Source organism: Panicum hallii, chromosome 5 (assembly GCF_002211085.1).
Source record: "Panicum hallii strain FIL2 chromosome 5, PHallii_v3.1, whole genome shotgun sequence".
Taxonomy (NCBI): Eukaryota; Viridiplantae; Streptophyta; class Magnoliopsida; order Poales; family Poaceae; genus Panicum; species Panicum hallii.
The window spans coordinates 13,728,000-13,750,383 of NC_038046.1; the positions used below are offsets into that span (position 1 = coordinate 13,728,000).

At 43.0% G+C, this 22,384-nt stretch overlaps 3 protein-coding genes across 5 annotated transcripts; 2 read left to right on the top strand and 1 right to left on the bottom strand.

The window, feature by feature from the left end:
- Positions 1-2,978: 2,978 nt before the first annotated feature.
- On the top strand, positions 2,979-7,216 carry LOC112893385 (cytosolic isocitrate dehydrogenase [NADP]-like). The gene is made up of 15 exons (XM_025960682.1): positions 2,979-3,137; positions 3,947-3,990; positions 4,094-4,203; positions 4,462-4,499; positions 4,609-4,686; positions 4,761-4,814; positions 4,894-4,995; positions 5,155-5,240; positions 5,329-5,432; positions 5,535-5,603; positions 5,684-5,799; positions 5,923-5,957; positions 6,151-6,293; positions 6,537-6,662; positions 6,779-7,216. The coding sequence occupies exons 1-15, from the start codon at positions 3,089-3,091 to the stop codon at positions 6,861-6,863; spliced, it is 1,239 nt and encodes a 412-aa protein (XP_025816467.1). The 5' UTR covers positions 2,979-3,088; the 3' UTR covers positions 6,864-7,216.
- A 657-nt stretch (positions 7,217-7,873) lies between these two features.
- Positions 7,874-8,395, top strand: LOC112893386. The gene has a single exon (XM_025960683.1). The coding sequence runs from the start codon at positions 7,953-7,955 to the stop codon at positions 8,208-8,210; it is 258 nt and encodes an 85-aa protein (XP_025816468.1). The 5' UTR covers positions 7,874-7,952; the 3' UTR covers positions 8,211-8,395.
- Positions 8,396-16,461: 8,066 nt separating this feature from the next.
- Positions 16,462-22,333, bottom strand: LOC112893466 (actin-related protein 2/3 complex subunit 2A). 3 transcript variants are annotated; one of them, XM_025960814.1, is made up of 11 exons: positions 22,025-22,333; positions 21,842-21,908; positions 20,822-21,029; positions 19,683-19,852; positions 19,405-19,482; positions 18,930-19,062; positions 18,766-18,857; positions 17,735-17,791; positions 16,960-17,031; positions 16,826-16,880; positions 16,462-16,672 (listed from the first exon to the last, which is right to left on the bottom strand). In XM_025960814.1, the coding sequence occupies exons 1-10, from the start codon at positions 22,084-22,086 to the stop codon at positions 16,857-16,859; spliced, it is 963 nt and encodes a 320-aa protein (XP_025816599.1). In that variant the 5' UTR covers positions 22,087-22,333; the 3' UTR covers positions 16,462-16,672; positions 16,826-16,856. The 3 variants fall into 3 exon arrangements, with proteins under 3 accessions (XP_025816599.1, XP_025816600.1, XP_025816598.1); XM_025960815.1 differs by having other exon boundaries at positions 16,462-16,710; XM_025960813.1 differs by having other exon boundaries at positions 16,490-16,880.
- Between the last annotated feature and the right edge of the window lie 51 nt (positions 22,334-22,384).

Consider the following 22,384-nt stretch of genomic DNA (forward strand, 5'->3'; position numbering starts at 1 on the left):
GCGTCCACCTGCCTCCTGCCTTCAGTCCGTGCTCTGGCGCTGGCGCCAAGCTTCCTCCCACTGTCCACCACCGGGTGAAGATGTCGAGTGCCATGCGTCCTGCCTCGTGCACACGCCACATGGAGTGCTCGTCTTTCTCTGAGAGTGTGAGAGAACGCCATGTTATGCGCTACGCTGACAAAGCCAATCAGGCTCCAAGCATCCGGCATCAGTGTCACTGGCAACGAACACGAGCCGGCTAGCTGAAGAGGCTACGCCCAGTTTTGGTCAGACATCTCAGATGCGCTTCGGGCCCGTGCAAAAGATGAAGAGCTCCGAGTTAAAGAAGCGCCCGCTCCGGTCAATCTTTCGACTTACACGTCACCTAATTGAAGAAAGAGTGATTGCGCCGTGCAAAAACCACATCCAAAAAGGCAGTCCAATCCTATGAGTTGAATCTTCTGTCTTGCATAAAACAGTTGGTCTCGGTTTTGCGTTGCATTGCGAGTTCGGATCTCCTCGACAGGGACACCACATATACATGCTCGGTCAGTCTCAGTTAGCAATTGGATGATCACGGTTCTTGACAGTCGGTGCTGGAGATGACGGCTGTCAAGACTCAAAGGGGGGAGAGGTTTCCTGTGCCACTTCCGGATATTTACAGTGGTCGATGCAGTCTTTGCATCTTCGGACACAGAAAATGCTTTATGCTGGGCTAAGAGAGACGCCAGAAGCTGGAGACGAGGCCGGTGTCGCGGCCTGAAAACATGATTCTGCTCCAACCCCTGCTCCGGGCTGGCAGAAGTTTGCGATTGACAACGCCCAACCCCGCGAATAGCGATTCCCCAGCAGACGAGTTAAATCAGGACAACGGCCATCAGAAAATGAAGTGTGACAGCTCCGGCGTCGCGATCCTGGATTCCTGGTCCAAAACACTATCCTACGGAGGACAGAATGCTCCGAGCTTATCTGATAATCCGAAACCCCGAAACGGAAAAGGCTTCAGCTACCCGCGTCACTCGCTGCAGCGACGGCGACGAGGAAGATCACGGCAGCAGGTGGACCTACGGGGACCCGATAATGATACGGCGTAGTCCTCCTTCTTGTCACTGATTGTGTGCCATCCAGGCGTTGTTGGCCCCTTTTCGCCGGCTCTTCGAACGGCCGTTGGGGTGGTGCGCCAACTGGAGCCGCTTCTCGTGAGAAGGACGACGGATTTCTGGCTCCACCAGTGCCTCGCAGATATTTTTGCTCCGTCCGACGGCAACATGGTCCTTCAATTCGAAAGCTTGGCAGTGTGACCCGAAAGCTATATATACTCAACTAATTAAAGTATCATCTTTGCTAGTGTCAAACCGTTTTGCGCAAATCGAGATACTGCAATGTGAAGTTATTTTGTAAGCCGGAGCAGAAATAAACTGCTTTGACTTCACCGGTGAAACTATTTCGAAAGAGCCTCCCAAAACAGCCCTTCGTAATGGAAGAAGCTCAGATGATGAGCCATGGCTGCACGAAGTCATTTGGCTCAGGCGATTCAGCAAGTTCTGGGACTGCTGCCTGTCAGCCTGTTGGTGGTGCGGACCTGATCGAGAGGGCCAAGTGGAAAAGAGTAGGTGGGATAGGAAATTGCTTCGCTTTTTAGTTTTTAATCCAACAAACATGGACGATACCTTCTCCGGGTGACTGACACGTAGGACATACATCACTAGGGGCCCCGGTCGTCAGTGCATTGGATAAAGCTAGCAAGACTGTCTTGCGTAAGAATGTTACATAGGATGATTAGACAAGGCTGATTTACAAGAAGTGGGCTCAAGTTGGAGGAGATGCTGCAGTGTGACGCACTGATGAGTGATGGTGACAGTGCAGTATTCTTTGGTTGCAACATGTCTCTCAAGCAAGAAGCATCACGCTGGATATTACCGAGCACTTTTGGAGTTGGGCACTAGAGGTGTGGACCGTGGAGTTCAGATATAGCAAACCTAAACACCCGTACTCCCTTGGCTCAAGCGGGCATTATCAAGAAAGAAGTAAGGAGTACTTAGTGATCATAATTCATAGGGTTAAGGTTAAACAGACCTCCAAGCACTATAAAAGAGCCAGTAATGTGTCATCTTTGTATATGTTACTCGACTTACCATAATACTCCATGCATTTTAAATTTATAAATATTTAAAAGGAGGAAGTATCATATCCCCCCACCCCCAAGTAACAGTCCTCTAGAACCTGAACCTGGCGACCTCCTAGCTAGACATTAGGTTTCTTCCCTACTCATAACTCATGTGTCGATTCGACATACTTATTCCTATGACATTTTCTCCCTGCTTAACCAGTCTCTAGAGATCTAGCCCTACATGTACACATTTTCTTACTGTTCTACAAGGAGTTTCAAAAGTTACTGTGACAATGACCAATAGAGGACAAGATTAGTTCAACTTATGAACTCAAGGCAGTAAGGCTCGAAATATGATGTCTTGCACTATGTCAAGGTATCCCCGCAGTACCATGAATCTAATAAGCTTCCTATTAAAGTTTCCAGAGTCTTTAAACATTGCCTTTTTTTGCCCGTAGCCATTTGTCTATATCCAACTCAACGTTCAAATCAAGCATAGGAGTTCTGAAAACCCACACTTCTTGATAAGTAAGCATTTGGCAATTTGTAAGTCTGCTTGTAGATAAGACATGGAGGATCGTAGAAGAGTCAGACTGAACCAATGATTTGTCAAAATTCTCGGGTGACAGCCCACCAAACCCGAGGCTGCTGGAAAAATCAAAACGAAACCCACAACTGCTCTCCAACAAACACCAGCACCCAAAGTCATCCCCCCCACACCATAATCGGCGACCCACACGCACGCCCCCGATCCATACAAGCTGGCCCCACCGTCCGATCCCAAAGCAAGCGCCCACGGAAAACCAATTAAGAAAAACGTATCCGCTTCTGCCATGAGGGCCCGGCGCGGTTCCTTATTAAATCCGCTCGCAAACTCGCTCACTGCTCTCTCCCCCTGCCTCTGCCTGCCATCTCTCTCTTCCTCCTCCCGCAAGCGCCGCCGCCGCCGCCCCGCCCCTCCCGATCTCCGAGGCAAGCTGCGACGCCGCCGCCGCGGCCATGGCGTTCGAGAAGATCAAGGTTGCCAACCCCATCGTCGAGATGGACGGTGAGATCCCCTCGCTTGCCGATCACAATCCAATCGCACCCTTCGCGTTGCGCTGCTGAAATTCCATTTTTCCGCCGGGGTTTCGGGGTGCGGCGAGATCCGTGAGATTGAACCGTTGGCGCGGTTTTATCCTTGGGTTAATTCTGATTTGTTGGTCAAGGTTTGGTGGTTGAGTTCGTGTACGGAGGTTTTTAGCGAGGAAGCCCTCTCTGTATTCTGTAGTCGAGTTGCCGCGGCGTGAGTCCGCGGAAAACGCGGGAGGCGACTTCCTGCCGCTTGAGACATTGAATTTAGGCATGCATCGAGATTCAGATGCTGCGTGGGGGCGCGGATGATGATCTATGTACGGAGAAAGGTGCAGAGAATTTGGACGTAGCCTGCGTAAGAGGAGGTTGAAAATAACGAAGAAGTGGAAGTTGAGAGATTAGCTAGTGCTTTCCTGGTGGTGGTGGATGCCTAACTACTGGATCTCGTGTAGCTATATTTTTTTTAAGCTGCAACTTTTGTATTTTGGGGTGCAATAGTCATACTTTGCGTTCAATCACCATCAGTGCTCTGCTTGTGGCCCTGGCCCATATGCTACCAGCTCTTCCATCTTCAAATAAGGAAAAAAAATCCACTCTTCCATCTTTAAACATGAAAAACAACAATAAAATCATCTTAGCGAAAAATGATGTGTTCGTAAAATGTTATCCATAAATTACAGTATACCAGTGTCTTTCTCTCATCTGTATATCAGTGTTTTTTTTTACCCATCTGACAGGCACAAAACTGTGGCACTAATATCTTTTGTCATTTTCTTACTACAGGCGATGAGATGACCAGGGTATTCTGGCAGTCTATCAAGGACAAGGTAATCAATACTTAATGTCTCCCCGTTGTCTATTAATCTGCATTAGTTCTTTATTTTTTCCTATTTTGATCAGTCAAAATGCTGATATTTTTTATTCTTTCAGCTTATCTTCCCATTTGTGGACCTGGACATCAAGTACTATGACCTGGGGATTCTGCACCGTGATGCAACTGATGACAAGGTCACGGTGGAGGCTGCAGAGGCTACTCTCAAGTAAGAGTTTGTTTAAATACTTTCAGTCATCCAAAGGGTATGCTTGATTTGCAATCACACTGTTCCTGAATTGTTTCAAGTGCAATTCGCCGTAACCAACTTTTATCATCAATAACCTGAATATTATACTAGATTCTTAGGATTTCTTTTGAATTTGATAAACAATGGGATCCAGCTTTTTTGTTGAAGGTGCTCACCGAGTGACTGTTCCATGTACTTATAACTGTTCTATTCTTAATCAAACCCAATGTTCTGCAGGTACAATGTGGCTATTAAGTGTGCTACCATTACCCCAGGTACATTTGATTATTATGCACAGATGAAACATGCAGTCTTCACAATTTCATATCGTCGAAATTGTTACGATGTAAGTTTATAGATGTCTGACTATTTCAACACTGACAGATGAAACTCGGGTTAAGGAGTTCAACCTGAAGCACATGTGGAAGAGCCCAAATGGCACAATTAGGAACATTATCAATGGTAAGGTGCTTCTGTAGTTTTGCAATGCACATAATCTGGTTGTTCACGTTTCTCTTTCTGCCTGTTATCTTTAGGCACCGTGTTCAGAGAGCCAATTATATGCAAAAATGTTCCAAGACTTGTTCCAGGTATTTAAGGAAAATGTTAAACTACTCTACATTTTGATGTGAATGTTTTCCTTCTAAAATGAAATGTTGGTGAAATCAGGATGGACTAAGCCCATTTGCATTGGAAGGCACGCTTTCGGTGATCAGTACCGGGCTACTGATGCAGTTCTCAAGGGGCCTGGGAAGCTCAAGCTAGTTTTTGGTATGGCTGCCTACATCACACCATTCAACTGAATTTCTGAACAGTATTTTGTTCCACAGCTTCACATTATGCATATTGTTGTATTGTTTGTCATTCAGAGAATTTCTGTGAGCGAAAAAATGATCCTCTATTTTTCCTTGTTTTGTTTTTAATTGGTAGAGGGAAAGGAAGAGCAGATCGATCTGGAGGTGTTCAACTTCACTGGTGCTGGAGGAGTTGCCTTGTCTATGTACAACACAGATGAGGTACTGCATTTCATTTCTAGCTCGATGTCTTTAGTTTCAAATAATGTGTCAATTGTGTTCTGAAGATTTGTTTAATTGCTGTGGATAGTCAATTAGAGCTTTTGCTGCGGCTTCTATGACAACTGCATATGAGAAGAAATGGCCACTCTACCTTAGCACCAAAAACACAATCCTGAAGAAATACGATGGCAGGTACTTACATAGTTGTATGGTCTTGTTATTTGTAGCTTCTTTTGGTCTTCTAGACAAATTGGTCTTATTTCTGATATTCTTTGACTGCTGGAATATTTGTAGGTTCAAGGACATTTTCCAGGAGGTCTACGAAGCGGACTGGAAATCCAAATTTGAGGCCGCTGGAATATGGTAAATTTCCATCTTGTGTTGTTTGCCTAAATCTTCCGGAAAGTTTTCTCGCAGTATGTCATGATATTGAATTCTGGCAGGTATGAACATCGTCTGATTGATGACATGGTTGCATATGCGCTTAAGAGTGAAGGAGGCTATGTGTGGGCTTGCAAGAACTACGATGGAGATGTGCAGAGTGATTTCTTGGCGCAAGGTAATAATATACTAACTTCTGTATCCATGAATAGAATATGCTTAATGCTATCTTTTCCCCTTATGTGGTAATCAACATGGCTAAAGTGCACTGCAATGACTCTATCTGTTTATCAATGTGCAGGTTTTGGCTCGTTGGGTTTGATGACATCAGTGTTGGTATGTACTTTCTGACTTATTATTCACGTTGGCTATAAATTTCATAATTATTTAAGATTGTAATCTTGTGCCAAAGAAACCTTAATTGTTGTTGGGTTTGTGTCATAGCTGGACATGTTTCTTCATCTCAGAGACATACATGCTTCACATTCTCATAAATAAATACAATGATGCTGGTCCATTCTGTATGTAGGTGTGCCCTGATGGGAAAACCATCGAAGCTGAAGCTGCCCATGGCACAGTTACCCGCCATTTCCGTGTTCACCAGAAAGGAGGTGAAACCAGTACGAACAGCATTGCTTCAATCTTTGCTTGGACGAGAGGACTTGCACACAGGTAATAACTTCTACTTGCTTGAGCCCAAGCCTTGCTGGCTTATAGGCTATAGCCCCCTGTAATATAGACAGTTGGAGCTTTTTGTCTTTGTTCAGCTATATAATAATAGTGCCTAAGAATATCATCATTTATTGTTTCAGCAAAAGTCTAAAATTGTGAATTAATGCAAGTGTAGCAGCATGGATGTGAGCTATCATTCACAGGCCAGCTGATTCACTTAAGTGCTCTGTTTGTGCATCACAGGGCAAAGCTCGATGACAATGCTAGGCTACTTGACTTTGCGCTCAAACTTGAGGCTGCCTGCGTTGGAACTGTGGAGTCTGGGAAGATGACAAAAGATCTTGCACTTCTTGTTCACGGATCTTCCAAGTATGTTATGCTTTTAAGCTATTGCATCATCTACTTCTACTAGATTCTTTTCTTGCATGATTGCAGACTTTTCGTAGTGCCCTCATTTATGTCTAACATTCTTTTCTTACTCGCAGCGTCACGAGAAGCCATTACTTGAACACTGAAGAGTTCATTGACGCTGTTGCTGCCGAGCTCCGATCAAAACTGGCAGCCAATTGAGCTTGCAGGAGACTTTTGGCAACTTCAGTGCTTCATCACCGATCACTCCCAAGTCATTTCGGCTACATCAGCATTGTTATTCACGCTTCGCCAATGGAGTGAATGCACATTACCGCCATTTCGATGTAAGCTAATTCAAGATGCTAGTGTTACGCGCTCAGCGCTCTCTCTAAATAAAGGACATATAGAACGATTGGCCAGTGCTGTGACTAGGTTACCTGCAATAAGCTCCATCCTATTTGTGGAGATTTGTCTTATTTTTCCATTGTGTTTAGGAGGCAGTAAGGATCCTTCGTCACCCTTATTAAATCTGGGAAAAAAATTGATCTCTGTGTTGAGCTATAAGCTCTAAAGCGTGAAGCGTGTGATAGATGTCACTTTCCATGGCACCAATGTTTCAGTCTGCCGCTATCAAGTCGGAAATGAGTTCGTCGTCTTAAACTGTGAGCTTCTCAAGCGTTGCGAAGCGAACAAATTATGCCACAGCTATTTCATTTAGCAGTCAGCACAGTCACAAAGAGTTCGATGTTCATTTTCCTATGAAGTGATTGCGTTCGATGTTCATTTTCTTGGAATTTGGATGTCGATGAAGTGATCCTGGAAAGAGAGATGACGTCTGGGAAGCAAAACGATCTAAATGCCACGCTATGCAAAGTCACTCGCGACGTGGAGACACCAGCAGTCCAGCAGCATGCCACCCCAAATGTACACGCTTGTACTAACCGCCGGGCCAGGTGGTTCGTCGCCTCGTCGGGCATGCCGACCACTCTTCAGATGGCCAGGTCCAGGTGGCTCGTACGTCAAGTCTATCCTGCCATGCCAGCGTCTCGGCGCCTCGGACACACGTCCGCTCCCGATTCCGCGACGAAGACACTCCCGCCCATGTGTCCCAGACGTCCGCTCCCTCCCCACCACGTCCGAGGCTACGCGGCGACGCCGCACGCGCGCCGCGCCCCACGCGTGCACGCACCCTCTCGCCGCAGCGCACCTATTTATTTGCCGCTTGCAACGAGACGGGCAGCAGCATCAGCACCAGCAGCATCTGAACGGCGTAGCCGCGTAGCAACTAGCAAGTGACAGGGAAGGAGGATGTCGGGAGCCCAGGGCGCGCACCCGGTCGGCCAGACGACGCCGACGACGTACGAGTCGGTGGGCGGCGGGGAGAACCGCACGCGCACGGACCTGCGGTCGCGGGAGGACCAGGGCGCCATCCAGATCGAGAAGGTGCAGGACAAGGTCGACGATGCCGCGGGGCGAGGGGTGGACCACGGCGCCTTCGGCGACAAGAAGGAGGGCCGCCACGCCAACGCCGACGCAGGGGCCACCGGCACCGGCGCCGGCGCGTGACCGGCCGGGGCCATGGCTCGCGCGCTCGTGCTGTACGTGTGTGTCTGCGGTAGTTGTGCGCATGTTCTTGCTCTGTTTACCTGCGTGTGAAACATTTCTATGTACGCAACCCGTGCTTGTGGAAGATGGCAATGACTGATGAAATAACATGGTAGTGGACCGTCTGGTTTGAATCCTAGTTTTAATCCCTCCAATCCGTTCTCAAATTCGCATTCTGCAATTTCTGTAACAGCAATTTTGGATTGTTAACCAAAGAAAAAAAAAAGTTACTCTTGCCTAAGATCGAGGCCAAGATCCGATAGATGCGAAATAACATAACACTAGCAGCAGAGCAGACACAGACCACGCTTTAAGCTTTGATGATGACAAGGAAGCAGCGCAGGGTGGGTTGCTCGTGCATGCTGTGTTTCTTTTTTGCCCATAACTGACCAATTAGCACCAGGTGGGTGTTGATCGTATTTTCTTAGGCCAGTCCCATTGCATAGGTACGTGCTGACTGAGTTTTAGTATAGAGTTTCATGGTATAGCTATCATAGGTATGTGCTGATTGAGTTTTAGAATATCAAGACTGAGAATAGAGTTTCATAGTTACCAAGCATGGAATGAAATTCCTCTTTTATTTTATGGAATTTTCTCCTTTTCTCTTCTCGTTATATGCTCATTCTACGGAACTTTCTTCTTTTCTTTTCTCGTTTAGTAAAATTGATGATGTGTTATAGAATTTAATTTCATGGAGAAATGACTCGAGCATTTTAAGATAGATCATCACTCAAGCAATTTGGTTGCCTCTAGCACCAATAGTACCCGGACAAAGAATTCGAGTGATATAATCCGATGTGTCACTTGAAAAAATATAACCATACGATAGCAAACCAACGGCTACCGGGACAAAACACATATTTTCCTAGAAAAATATAAATACCCCTATTTAATACATATTTTAGATTAAAAAAGATCAAAATAGAGTCCATTCAACAAAATTAAGTAACAAAAAGGCATACTTGGTCTAATTTTAAATAATATCCTACAGGGGAAAAACAAAAAATATAGTGAGAGAGTTATAAATGGTGCTGACTCTTTGTATTATCTAAATGAAAAAAAATAAAAATAAACAAGAGGCTCGATCCATAGCAGGCCCCCAAAAAAGAGAAAAAAGCAAAAGAAAACAGATGTTGGGGCCCAATGGATAATTAAAAATATTGGACCCAAACACAAGAAAGACTAGAATTCGTGGGAGTGATAAAAAAAGCAGGCCCATAAAAGCAATCCGAGGCTAAAAAAAATACAGATAGCAGAATACACGTTCTGGGGTAAAAAAGTAAAAAAAGAGATAAAATTCTGTATTTGGCGTCCAAGAAGCTCAAGCCGAAAGAGAGAAGATCCCCCACCCCGATGGAATAAATCGGGAACCAAGGCTCAAGTAGCAGAGGGGCCGTAGAAAAAAAAAATCAATGGAGAAGCGGCAAATGCAAGATGGCTGTGAAGGAGTAGGTACTAGCAATCAATAGGATCCATGTCCATCAGCCAATTTACAGGTTAGATGCTGAAAAATGCTCTTTCGAGATGCCAATTTGGCGAGTTCCAGTAAAAAATCTTTTTAGATTAGTGCACAGAATAATTGGATTATCTGAACTAGAGAAGGTTGGTCACAAGTAGATACCTACCTAGTTTCCTGGAAAACCAAAAAATTCTTAGAATCGTTAGATCATCCGAAACATGCCAGAAAACAAACAAAGCTGCATGGGCATAGAACTTATTAAAATTCTGGTAGAAACAATACTGACAAACAAAAATTTATGGTAAGAATAAAGCCTATTAATTCTGGTAGAAATACACATCATAGGAAGGTCTTGGGCTAAGACACAAACTATTGCACACGAGAAACTTAAAATAACATACTTTATAGTTTAATTATACAGAAATTACAGTTCAGTTTAGTGCAAATTACAGTTGAGATAACATGTAAATTCAATTATACAGAAATTACAGTTTAGTTTAGCGTAAATTATAGTTGAGATGACATGTAAAGATAGTAAAAAAAAAGAACCGAACCAAAATTCGTCGGTTCCGACTCTGAAAAGAACCAATCAGTTTCTAATTTCTAGGAACCAAATTTTTGAAACCGAATTTTTAAAAGAACCGAGTTACCGAACCGATCCGTTCGGTTAGAATCGAATGCTATTGCACAGCTTCTTTTGTTTGTAATCGAGGCCTGGGCAGTTGGGCCGCCTAACAGATCCGCTTCCTGTCCATCCCAGTCCACACGGTCACTTGGAAGGCCCATGACCGTGACATCTATCACAATTTGAATTGCGATCTCTCCCTCGAGAGCGCGCCTGCCCGTCCTCAGACTCGCTTCAACGTTTTCTCCTCCAAATGCGCCACCGCCCGTCCTCGGACTCGCCGCCGGCAACGTCGCAGGCCCCAACTTCAATTATTCCGCGCTCCATGGAACCTCCACCGGGAAGCTCCGGTGCGGTCGCCGTCGCGCTATTCTTCCCTCTGCTACTCTCCACGGCGCAGCAGAGGTGATGATTGCAATGCCTCATTTTTTGCTACACTATTCGCTGATCGCTGGCTTCACTTGCCTGGGATACGTAGGTGTGTAGGCATGGCATCATGAACGATCATGGCGTGGTTGTAAGTGAGAGCATGCCAATGCCAATGCGATCTTGAGTCTTGGGCCTTGTTTAGATCCCTTCCAACTTCCAAGGGCCTGTTTAGATTGAAGTTTTTATAACTTTTGGAAATTTTTGATACTGTAGCACTTTTGTTTGTATTTGACAAATTTTATCTAATTATGGACTAACTAGGCTTAAAAGATTCGTCTCGTGATGTATAATTAAACTGTGCAATTAGTTATTTTTTTTACATACATTTACTGCTCCATGCATGTGTCCCAAAATTGATGTGATGGAGAGAGAGTGTAAAAATTTGGAATTTGGAAACGATCTAAACAAGGCCCAACTTTTTACACTCTCTCTCTCCATCACATCAATTTTGGGATATATGCATGGAGCAGTAAATGTATGTAAAAAAATAACTAATTGCACAGTTTAATTGTACATCACGAGACGAATCTTTTAAGCCTAGTTAGTCCATAATTAGATAAAATTTGTCAAATACAAACGAAAACGCTACAGTACCAAAAAGTTCCAAATGTTATAAACATTTGCGATCTAAACGGGGCCTTGGCCGTGGGCACTTCTAAAGCGTTGGATCGACGTCTTTCTGACTTTCCCTTCCTCTGGTACTTACTTGTACTTCTTTCCCTCTGCAGTTTCTTCCAAACCCGAGTGTTTGTGTAACTTTCAAAGCCGAGAGCTGGAACAGTACATGGGCAGGGGCTTTGTCCTGTTTTCACTGTCGTCTTAATTAGTAATGCATTGACAAAGGATGACATCATGCAGCATGCCATGCTTCTGCTCTTTGTTTGGGATTTTCTCGTGCTCTTCCTTCTTCATCTCTGGGCTTTATGCAATATATGTGCATTCAGCATGTCAGTAGGTGTGCTTTCTGCACCTGTGCACGTTGATCATGGGTATTGAAGGGGCACTTAGGAGGCTTTAATTTCCCACATAATTGATGTTGCCTTTGGAGAGAGTAATGCTCTTAACCCTCTTTATGCCAATGCTGTGGTCTGATAAAGCAAAAAAAAACACTTAAGAGAACTCTTAGGGGCCGTTTGGATCTGGTGATTAAACTTTAGTTCCGTCACATCGGATATTTGGATACTCATTAGGAGTATTAAATATAGATTAATTACAAAACTAATTGTATAAATGGAGGCTAATTCACGAGATGAATCTATTAAGTCTAATTAATCCATCATTAGCACATGTTTACTATAGCACAACATTATCAAATCATGGACTAATTAGGCTCAATGGATTCGTTCCGTAAATTAGCCTCCATCAGTGCAATTAGATTTATAATTAATTTATATTTAGTACTTCTAATTAGTATCTAAACATCCGATGTGACAAGAACTCACTAAACTAGGTGATCCAAACAGCCCCTTAGAATCTTCGGCGAGCTAGGTGATCAGGATTCATGACATGCACCAAGTCATCGCCTTGGCAGCATAAGTGGTGAACAACTGAACATAAGTGCTGACACTTGACAGTAAAAGCCTTAAACAGCATTCTGCATAGTCTGGCTGAACTGATTGCGAATGAAAAGCCCATAACAATGAAGCCTGTCGTAACGAGTAATCATTTCACATTGTAAACTGCATGTCTCAGCAAAACGGCAATCAAACAGTATTCGCCTAGGTATGCAAAACTGAAGCAGATAATGAGAACAATGGAGCAGAAGACTCTGCGGTGCTACTAGCAAGCACTCCAAAATAATCACTACGATGTTTTGCTTCCACACTTTGCCTCCCTAACTGCCACATATGACTCTATCCATTCTTTGGCATCTGCCTGCTTAGTCTTCATACCTTGGCTAGAGGTTGAGGTTGTGGTGCTGGAGCTGGAGGATAATCCACAGCATGCGGGCGCAGCGCGTACACCAGGTGGAGTCCCATGCTCACGAATGACAGCACAGCACCCACATCGTTTGCAAGCTGAAATTGCAGCGCCATTACAATTAGTTGGAAAGAAAGACAAAAAAAAATTACACACATGAAAATTTCTTGCTTTACCTGAAAAAAAACATGCTCATAGGTCATGCTGCAGTAAGCGACCCAAAACAAGGAGAGTCCAAATTAAAGTTACTGACTCTTGAATACACAATCAACTTTCTTGTGTTGATGTGCTCAGGTCTTTGTTCATTCTGTGGAGGGAAGATCATTGACCACAGCAATGGGCACTGCAGGGCATACGGTGACTCAATGAACATAGGAACTACATAAAGCAAGGTTGTGGTGCCAGGCGGGTGCAAAACACCTGGCCGCCTTAGTTGTGAACCCGAGTATCGAGTAATCCCTTTTGTTTCTTTTCAGTTGGGAGCTTTCCGATGCTCCGCCTATTTAGAACCTTTCTAAGTAGGTTTGTCGTGTAAACTGCTTTCTCCTTATTAATACATGCCGGAATCTGTCTGGATCTTTCGAAAAAAAAACATAAAGAAGTAAAAGAACCATATGCATATCTTTGGAAGGGAAACTGAAGCCATACCACTGTGAATAATGGTATGCTTTGGGAGATGATTTGCAGAATGAAAGCAACGAACGAGACGATCATGGCTTCCCTGGATTCTCTTTTCATTGGTCCATACACTGACACTATAATTGCGCTAATATATGCTCCAAGAAACACTAACATCACACCGAGGCATGCCTAAAATCATACTATCATTAGTTCAAAGTTCAATAACGAAAACTTGATTGAAATGCAACATAGCACTAATGTTAAAAGGCGTATTAATTACCTTAGTTCCCATGTATCCCGCCACTGCCAGCTTGACCACAATGTACGTCGCATAGAAGGCAAATCCAAAAGCATTGACTACAACAGCGGCGATGCCAATGATTTGACCATCCTCTCCATGAAGTTGAGAAATAGCAAACAACAGCCAACCAAAGGATCCAAGTGCACTTGCAAACAAGTCAAACCAACCGTGGAAGGCGTATGTGGCCTCTGCGCTCCTCGCTGTACTCCACATGGTAACTATAGGGGAGCAAAAGGATAGAAGGGAGTACAAACAACCTGAAACACGAAAAGGACCAACTTAGCCACATTGAATTTCATAAATGTGCTATGTCTTCAATCTACAAAAATGATATATTATAACTCGATAAAATAACCAAATGCGCTAATGGCTGCAATTGATATTAGTATTCTCCTGTAGGTATGAGAATGTTACTGAAATCAGAGGACCCCATGCATGTTGATTAGTTGAAGGCAAAATGTGAGGAAGGCATCAAGATTTTCAAGTTTCAGTTTGTATGCTCTGTAATTGTAAAAGCTAGTTTTTCCCATCTCTGCAACTTAGAGCATCTCCAAAGGATCCCCTATATTCGGCATTTAATGGCGTTGCACAATCGGCTACCTTGAAAACAATGTCACTGAAACCTTGAAAATGCAGAGCAGGTAGAGTTCAACTGAAGTTGTCAAATATTATCTAGTCCGCTGTGCTGAATACATAAAATGATAACAGAAGAACTGAAGGAGTACTACTATATGTTGAACTTGATCAGGGAACTCAGATTTCACATAACACTGATTCAATTAGCTGGACCTTGAAGAAATCAGGTCAGGTATCAAGTGCTTCTCTTGACACCTGGAAGCTTACAGTAGGTGTACAAAAGAACCAAAGGATGCTTGATATTTGGGAAACTAAGATCATGGTTTGCATGGTGTTCCACAACCAACTACCTCCTGCAGCTAATATCATTGTTTGGATGGTGTACCACAATCAGATTCAATCACTTGTACAACTGCTCCAGAGTGGTAAAGTTTTAAATTTTGCAAGCTCTGCAGTGCTAGTGAGACTAGAGACTTTTAGATAAATGAATCAAGTCAGCCTAGCAGAGAAAACTAATAACATTGTTTTCCAATTTTCTGTGGTCAAATGCATGTGTGTGTGCAAGGCTTCTTAAATGAATAAATGAGAGCTGTGCCAAAGTTACATTTTTACTGCTCAGGGGCTCAGAGCTACAATGTTCAGAATGATGTGGCTGACCAGATTTGATTGGAGGGAAAGCGCCCTCCGGCCGTGCGCGTGCTCCCGATCGACGGAGGGGAAGCGCCCTCAGCAACTCCCAGCCATGCGCGTGCGCCTGGAGCACCGCGGCCGCCACCCTGTGCGATCGACGTACAATGAAAAATGGAACCTTGCACGTAAGAAAGGTTTGATTTTTTTTATGTACTAACCTCAGCTCGTGGATCCCAGGAAGGATCGGCCCTCACCACGGGGAGCCGAGCCCAGATGAGAGCTGCAAAAAACCCGTGCCATTTGCTTCTCCGGCCGTCCTGCCTCGGAGTCGGAGGTGGTGGAGTGGGGGAATAAATAGGCCGCTGCTGCTGCTATTCTCTTTCTGTGGGTAGAGGCCCAATTCACAAGAAGCTAGCTCTTTGCGGCCCAATATCCAATGGGTCAGGAGGTTGGTTTAGCAGGCCCAGAATCACTGTGCAACACCAACACGCGACGAGATGAAAGACGGAGGTCGTATGCCACATTAACAAAACAAGCTTTCCTGTAATTCTGTAGCGCAGCATTTAGCTAGAGTGGATGCGAAATTGATGCCCGGTGCTGTGTTTGTTGTGGCCTGAAGTGTTACCTTGTGATGTTACTGAACTTGTAGCTGCCGATTTACAGCGACGTATTTTCCATCTAAAAAAAAACATGATTGACAACAGCGTGAAAGTTTCTAGTTTCATACTTTCATTTTTCTTAAAAATTCTTATATTGGGGTAATCAGCCACGAGTGACTACCTTCCAAAAAGAAAACCAGACCAAAAATCCATGAGCTATAGTAGTTTACTAGTTTTTGCAGTTTTGCAAAGTGAATGTAGTGTGCTCTCTAGGCATGTGGCAGAGCAACCACCGTGGCCGTTCTATTTTCATCTCTTCTTTTACTATCCAGTGTGTAGAATAATCAAACCGAGCCAAATATTTCATATAGAATCAGCAGACCTAATAAAATGTGTGAATGACCACCTCCGGGCTGCTGCCTACATTTCATATTAGCTATAAAGCAATGCAAGGCTCGCTAGCATTTGTTTGTTTGAAGCACAGAAGCAAGGATTTCACAGTCTCCCGAAAGCAGCAACATCTCTTTTTTTCAGTCTGTAGGCCGTTATTGCAGCTTCTTGGTCCCTCCCAGGGAAGGATCCAAGGGGGGCTAGGGGGATCAAGCCCCTCACCTTCCCAAAATCAACCGATACCCTTCAAATTCTCCCTTCATTTTTTGGAATAAAGAATGAATAAGAAGAGAAGGGTGGAAGAAAGAAGAGATGAGAGATGAGCTCACTCTTCCCTTGGCTGCTGGATTCGCTACTTGTCCCTCCAATATTCGAATTGTACTCGTAACATTTTGATTATAAATGAATATAAAGTGCCCACTTTCCTTAAAAGAAAGAATGGTCATGACCCTTCCACGATCCATGAGTTCCAGGTGGGGCTACGTTTTTGTCCCATGGCGGAGCTACAGCTTATAGGTGAATAGCCAGGCGACGCCGCGAGAGGATGCACGCCAAAGGGGTCCAGGCTACATGCGCACGGACCCAAGGAAAAAAAAAAGAGGGGGGGGGGGTGGGATTGTGCATCAAACTTTGAAGGTACAATATTTTTTGTGCAGTAGAAGTGTACAAGAAGTAAATAGAATTAGTAAATACAGTGCGTACAGAGAAAAATTTTCATAAGTTATTAAAGCATCTGCTCCATGATTTACAGAGGCATGTTGCACCTAGTATTTCTCATCAATATTCTGTTGTGAGAACTGAATACAAATATTCACCCAAATATAAGAGAAGAACAGTATGATGCCGGTTTTGTTCCACCCCTTCAATCTTGTGCTGCATAGAATTGAACGGACATCACCAACCAAGTAGCACTGAATACAAATATTCGTCAAAATATAAGAGAAGAACCATATAAGAGAAGAACCACGGTTCCACCCCTTTTGATCTTGTGCTCAATGCACCAAGTAGCATCAAGGAAAGTCCAACCTCATTTGTCAAACATTTCAAAGCACAGGCTTCAATTCCCTTCATTCTTCAGGCTCTACAAGGATAGTAAGAATCAGTAGTGGTATAAGGGATGTTCTATGCACGTATGCTAGCTACTTGCACAAAGTACAAACCAGTCTTTTGAAAGATCCGCCATTGACCAACTTCTTCAGCTTCTCCGCGTCAGACTTCGCTCGGTCCAAAGCCTGCAGTGTCAAGCAGGTCAGGCAAACATTGTGGACCTGAACTACAAATTGCATGGTTCTGAAGCAATCGGTATTTCAGTTAGGTTTTTCTATGAAGTTATTTCCAAGCTAATCCCTCTGTTCCACTATGTTTGTCCATGGCCTTGGGAGAAAAATATTTCCATTGACATACTTCCACTCACTACCCCTAGCTAAATGCTTTAAAAGAAGAATAGTGGTTGTTTGCATCATATTGTTCAGTAGGGGTATGGATTGTAATTTCACATTGACTTTACTTGGAACTATTGCTTTCTTGGTTAGTGCACATGGTGTGCTATTAACAAACATTGAAGGATGGAGGGACTAGCTTGGAAATAAGTTCTTGAATAATGTTTCTATGTTTTTTTTCTTGTTTAAGTAGTAACCATCCCATGTTCCTAATGGATGGATACAGATATCTGAAAGAAAATATTAATAACCATAGAAACACTGGTCAGGTAGAAACATTGTTCGCAACACAGGGATATTTTTTTTTCTTGTTTCAGTAGTAACCAACTCAAGACTACTTAATTAAGATTAAACCAGCACCTGTTGCTAAATCACTTCACGCTGAGAGGGTACTAAGAATTATGAATGAACTGTGCAAGGTTACTGGAGAGACTGGATAAAGCATTTACTACATCTTTAGAATGGCCTGGTCCAATAAAAGGATGTTTGAATCTACCTGGATCAGCGACTCAACCCTGCGCCTCATCCTGGTATGCATGAATCCTTCGGAACACTGATAAAGGAAATAGCAACTCAGAACTTGAATAATTATTAAATAACAGATTAGTGTAAACACAATATCAAGTGTTAATACAAGATAATAGTTACTGTGAGCACAAAACTGCTACCACAACAAATAAAAAGAAAAAAGGAGGCATGTTTTGTTTATATAGATAAGTATTGTTTGACACCTAATAACCTATGATTCTCTGCATCTCGATATTAACACATTGTGGGGTTTGTAAGAACAAAAATTTTACTGCTTGACAAATGGGATGCTCAAAAAACAAAACTAATAACTAGAGCAATTAATTTGGGCTAATGGCAGTGGAGATGCATAAAGTATTGAATGCTTACTGGCAAACTGCATAGCAGTAATAGGGCTAACATATTACAGAAACAACATGAATATCATATGGTTCAATACAGTGTTCAACCATTGAGACTGCTAGGTACTGCTAAGGAAACTATTCTTAATCGGTCCTCAGATAGCCTTCTGCAATTACAGGCCAAGCCAAAAGAAGGTTGTATGGCCACTCAACCCTGCTAGTGACAAATAAGGAGAATCCTTTGGAGACTACAGGTATTAGCAGCTCTACTGGTCTGATGCCATAGCTGAAGTGTAGGCTGTGAAAACTCAGTACCTCCCAAAACCCCACCCCCCCCCCCCCAAACAGTTTCTCCAGATGGTTTACCAAGACCCGCATGCTTTGTTGGAAATTTGCTATATTTTTAATGGTGAAATCATTATCAAGGGACAGTGTGTGTTTCCATGGGCAAATGAGGCGTACAAAGAACAACAGCACATGTTAAAATAAGCCACAATAGTGCCAGTCAATGAAACCAATCAGTTCCTGGTTCCTGTCAGTCAAATCCAGCCATTCATATGATATGTGCAAATTCACCATGTCTAATAAATTCCCATATGTTCCAGGGAGCCTGGTGGCAGTAACTTATATAAACAAATGATGCAGAAAATATTCTTACCTTAACATGATAGCTTACATAAGCATGAAATGTTAGCAAATTCCAAACTGTTCTGTCTAGCTTTTTACCCTCAACATGCCGAGGGTAAACAACTGCACAAAGAAAACTTTGTGAGGCAAAATAGCTTCATGGAGGAACAAGGCATACTAGGAAAAGCAGGTTACCAAAAGTAACAAAGCCAGCATTTGCATTCAGTGCCTCAGCAGGTACGCCTTTTAACTCAAGAGGAGGTACCGGAGACCACATACAAGAAGGAACATTATTAAGTGCAGCAGTTCGTCTTGCCTCCACAAATTCCTAAATTTAAACAGCAAGAGGAGAAAAGAGTAAGAAAAATGGTCCCATCAGATTGTGTCATAACGGAAAGGCTTTTTGGCAGGATAACTATGCAGGCCTTTTGGCAGGATAGTAAGTGCCTAAAAAAAGGGCAAGTTTTATTTGAGCTTGAAAAACTCAATAACTAATGGGTTGCTGCATATATACATTGCAGTATGAATTGTACCAGTTCTGAAAAAGGTTAATGTTAGTCTTTGGTAGTTTGGTGCAAAATGTAGTTGATATTACACAGATAAAACCAAAAACCATGAGGATACTGGGCCAGGAAGCTGAGAAAGAGACAGAAGGAAGCATCCAAAATACCTGCAGGAATGATGTTGCTAGAACAATATCAATGGAATCCTGAAATCTCATTGGGTACACAATAGTAACTTTATCTGCCTGAAAAGCCAACAGTTAATCCCATTTGGTGCCAAATAATAAAATAGATGCAGCATTGAACAGATTGATTGTAACGTCAAATACATAAGCAATACATTCATGTACAGAGAATAACCAGGACTAATATAACTAATATAACACCTAGGTGCTAGCTGCGTGACATGCACATTTATTTGATATGGCTGTCCCTAAAGTTATACCTGGGGAGCGAGGAAAAAGGATTCATTAGGACGGTGAACAAGAGCAACAAGCTTTTCAACATTAGGAGCTACTGTCTTCGAGGCTAAATGTTTCAGCAGAACCTTCAGTGGTGCACCCAGCACAACCTCTCTAACAGATGCAATTTGTGTCAAGATAGAATTTCTTTGTTCTGGAATACAGTAAAAAAAAAGATAGTTAGAAGCAATAAATACAGAGAACATGACTTAAATGCAAAAAGGATCACATGTCAGAGATGACTATGGCTTTGGAAGGTTTATCATAAATGAATTATGCCGCAGACAAGTATCCTCTGACCAAATTCCTACATTCAGAAGAAAACGTGCAAGGGCCTAAATGTAAATTACTTTTAATGAAATGGAAGAAAAAGAGAAATATGAGAATTCCTCACATCAACATCAAACAAATGTAACGAAATAGACATCATCAGCAAAAACCTATTATGATGGCCTGGAAAAATAACACAACACTTCAGTAGTACAAACCCAATAACACAACACTTCAGTAGTACAAAACCAATAACACAACACTTCAGTAGTACAAAACCACTTTCATTCCCAGTATACATAAAAATATCTTAGCTCACAACTTACTGGACTAAAGGAATAAATTAAGAATAACAATTGAACAAAGGAAATCGATATAATTGGAACAGAACTAGGCAGCAAATGCAAAGATGCAAACAAGTTTAAGTAAAATGATCATGTATAGATAAGATGCCAGAAAATGAAGATTACTATTTCAGGAGTTTTCTGTCAATTTTTTTCTTTTGTGCAGGCAGAAATTACTTTAATCTAGTCAAAGCACAACTAATCTAAACTAATCTAATTCTCAGGCAACCAACTGCATCATACATGCGCATGATATTTGAAGCATCTACTAGATTTCCAACTATCTGACAACACTATAATGAAATTTTGCCCATCAATGGCATCTAATAATACACAGAATCATCAGTAAATTTGATAGTGTAGTTTGACAAGGCAACTATAACCTTGGATATGATATACCAAATTGAAGTTTTACTACGAGTGACATTTAAAGATACACGGAAGCATCAACCAATTTGATCATGCAGCACAACAAGACAATTATAACCTTGGAAAGGGAACTCTAGAACCTTCATCTGGCGGAAGCTTTGTCAAGTTTATCTTCATCGTGAGATCAAATCCATCCTTTGGAGGATCAAGAATTTGCACAACCAGCCCATATGCTGCCTTTATAGCTTCAATGGCACCAAGTGGAAGCCCATCGCACAGAATCGCTTCAGGAGATGGGAGTGGCAAAGCAACTGATAACACCATTACCTTTGGATTCCTCATAGAAAACTGAAATAAAAACCAATTACATCAGGACATGATATCAAGCATGAGGCAGCTGATAACTGATCCTAAAGGCTAGTTCATACACGGCAGAGTCATGTCCACATTCATTTCCAACACTGAAAATAAGAAAACTATTACATTTGGGTAAAATGCAGCTTCTGCTCCCAAGAGGAGCTGTTAAACACACACAGTGAAATTAGATGAAAACCTATTTAAAACAGAACAATATCAACCTAACAATTTGAAAACATTTTCAGCTCAAATTGTAACACTTAAAAATCCGCAAGTCCATATTTGTTACATTGGATTACACAGAAGAGAGCTTTACAGTCACGATTTCATCACTAAGAGTTTGCAACTGCTTACTTGATCAGTATATATTCTGCTAACAATTCAGCATATGAAAGAGCTAAGAAAGTAAAAAGGTGACAGTTATTCTTCTCATGAACAAAATAGGCAGCCCGAGGTTAATAAAGGGAAATGCTAATCAAATGGCATGCACAAACTGGCAGAATTTTCTCAGTCAACGAGCGACTCTTGTTCTATTCTGTGAAGTTAACAATGTAAACTGTATCTCCTTTTTGCAACTGAAATATCTAATGGATAGCCACCTTGAGATCAAATGTTTGATTCGTGACCCAACCCACCTAGCCAAAATTTAGCTAGCCCAAGAATTCGAAACTGATTTGGATGGACGCCAAAATTTTCTCAATCCCATGCCACATTGGTGGTATACCATTCATTTGTTGCCAATAATTGGCCCAGCGGCCACTGTTTTTGGAGCAAATTATGACGCGACACAAGACAGAACTCACCTGGATGTGATACCGCACGTCGTCGAACTCCACCGTGTGGCAGTCGATGTCCATGCCCTTTTCGCCGCTGCATCGCACCGACACCGAAATGAAATGAAATTGCTGCAAACAACCATGCCGCCAGCAGCAGCACGCGGTTCTGTTGTCTCTACGCCGAAAGCAGCGCGGCAGCGGACGACTTACCTGAGGACGCGGTCCTGCAGGATCTGGAGCAAGAACCTCGACGGAGACTGGAGCAATATCATCTTCCTCCTCCCCTCTTCTCCTTCCAACCAAAGCTTGCACCCCCCCCCCCCCCCCCGCCCCGCTCGATCCGATGGGATTCCCTCGCGAATCGAATCAAATCGACCTGAAGGTTCTACAAGCGTGCAGCGGCGGGCGACGGAGCTTCTAGAAGCTGCGGCGTGGCGCGAGGCCGTGAGATCTGCACCTCCTTGCTGCCAACGGGACGCGATTTGGAAGGACAGGCAAAATGGACAGAGAGTGGAGGAGGGGAGATGTAAAGGAGGAATAGTTAAAGGGTGTATTTGCAACATTTCATTG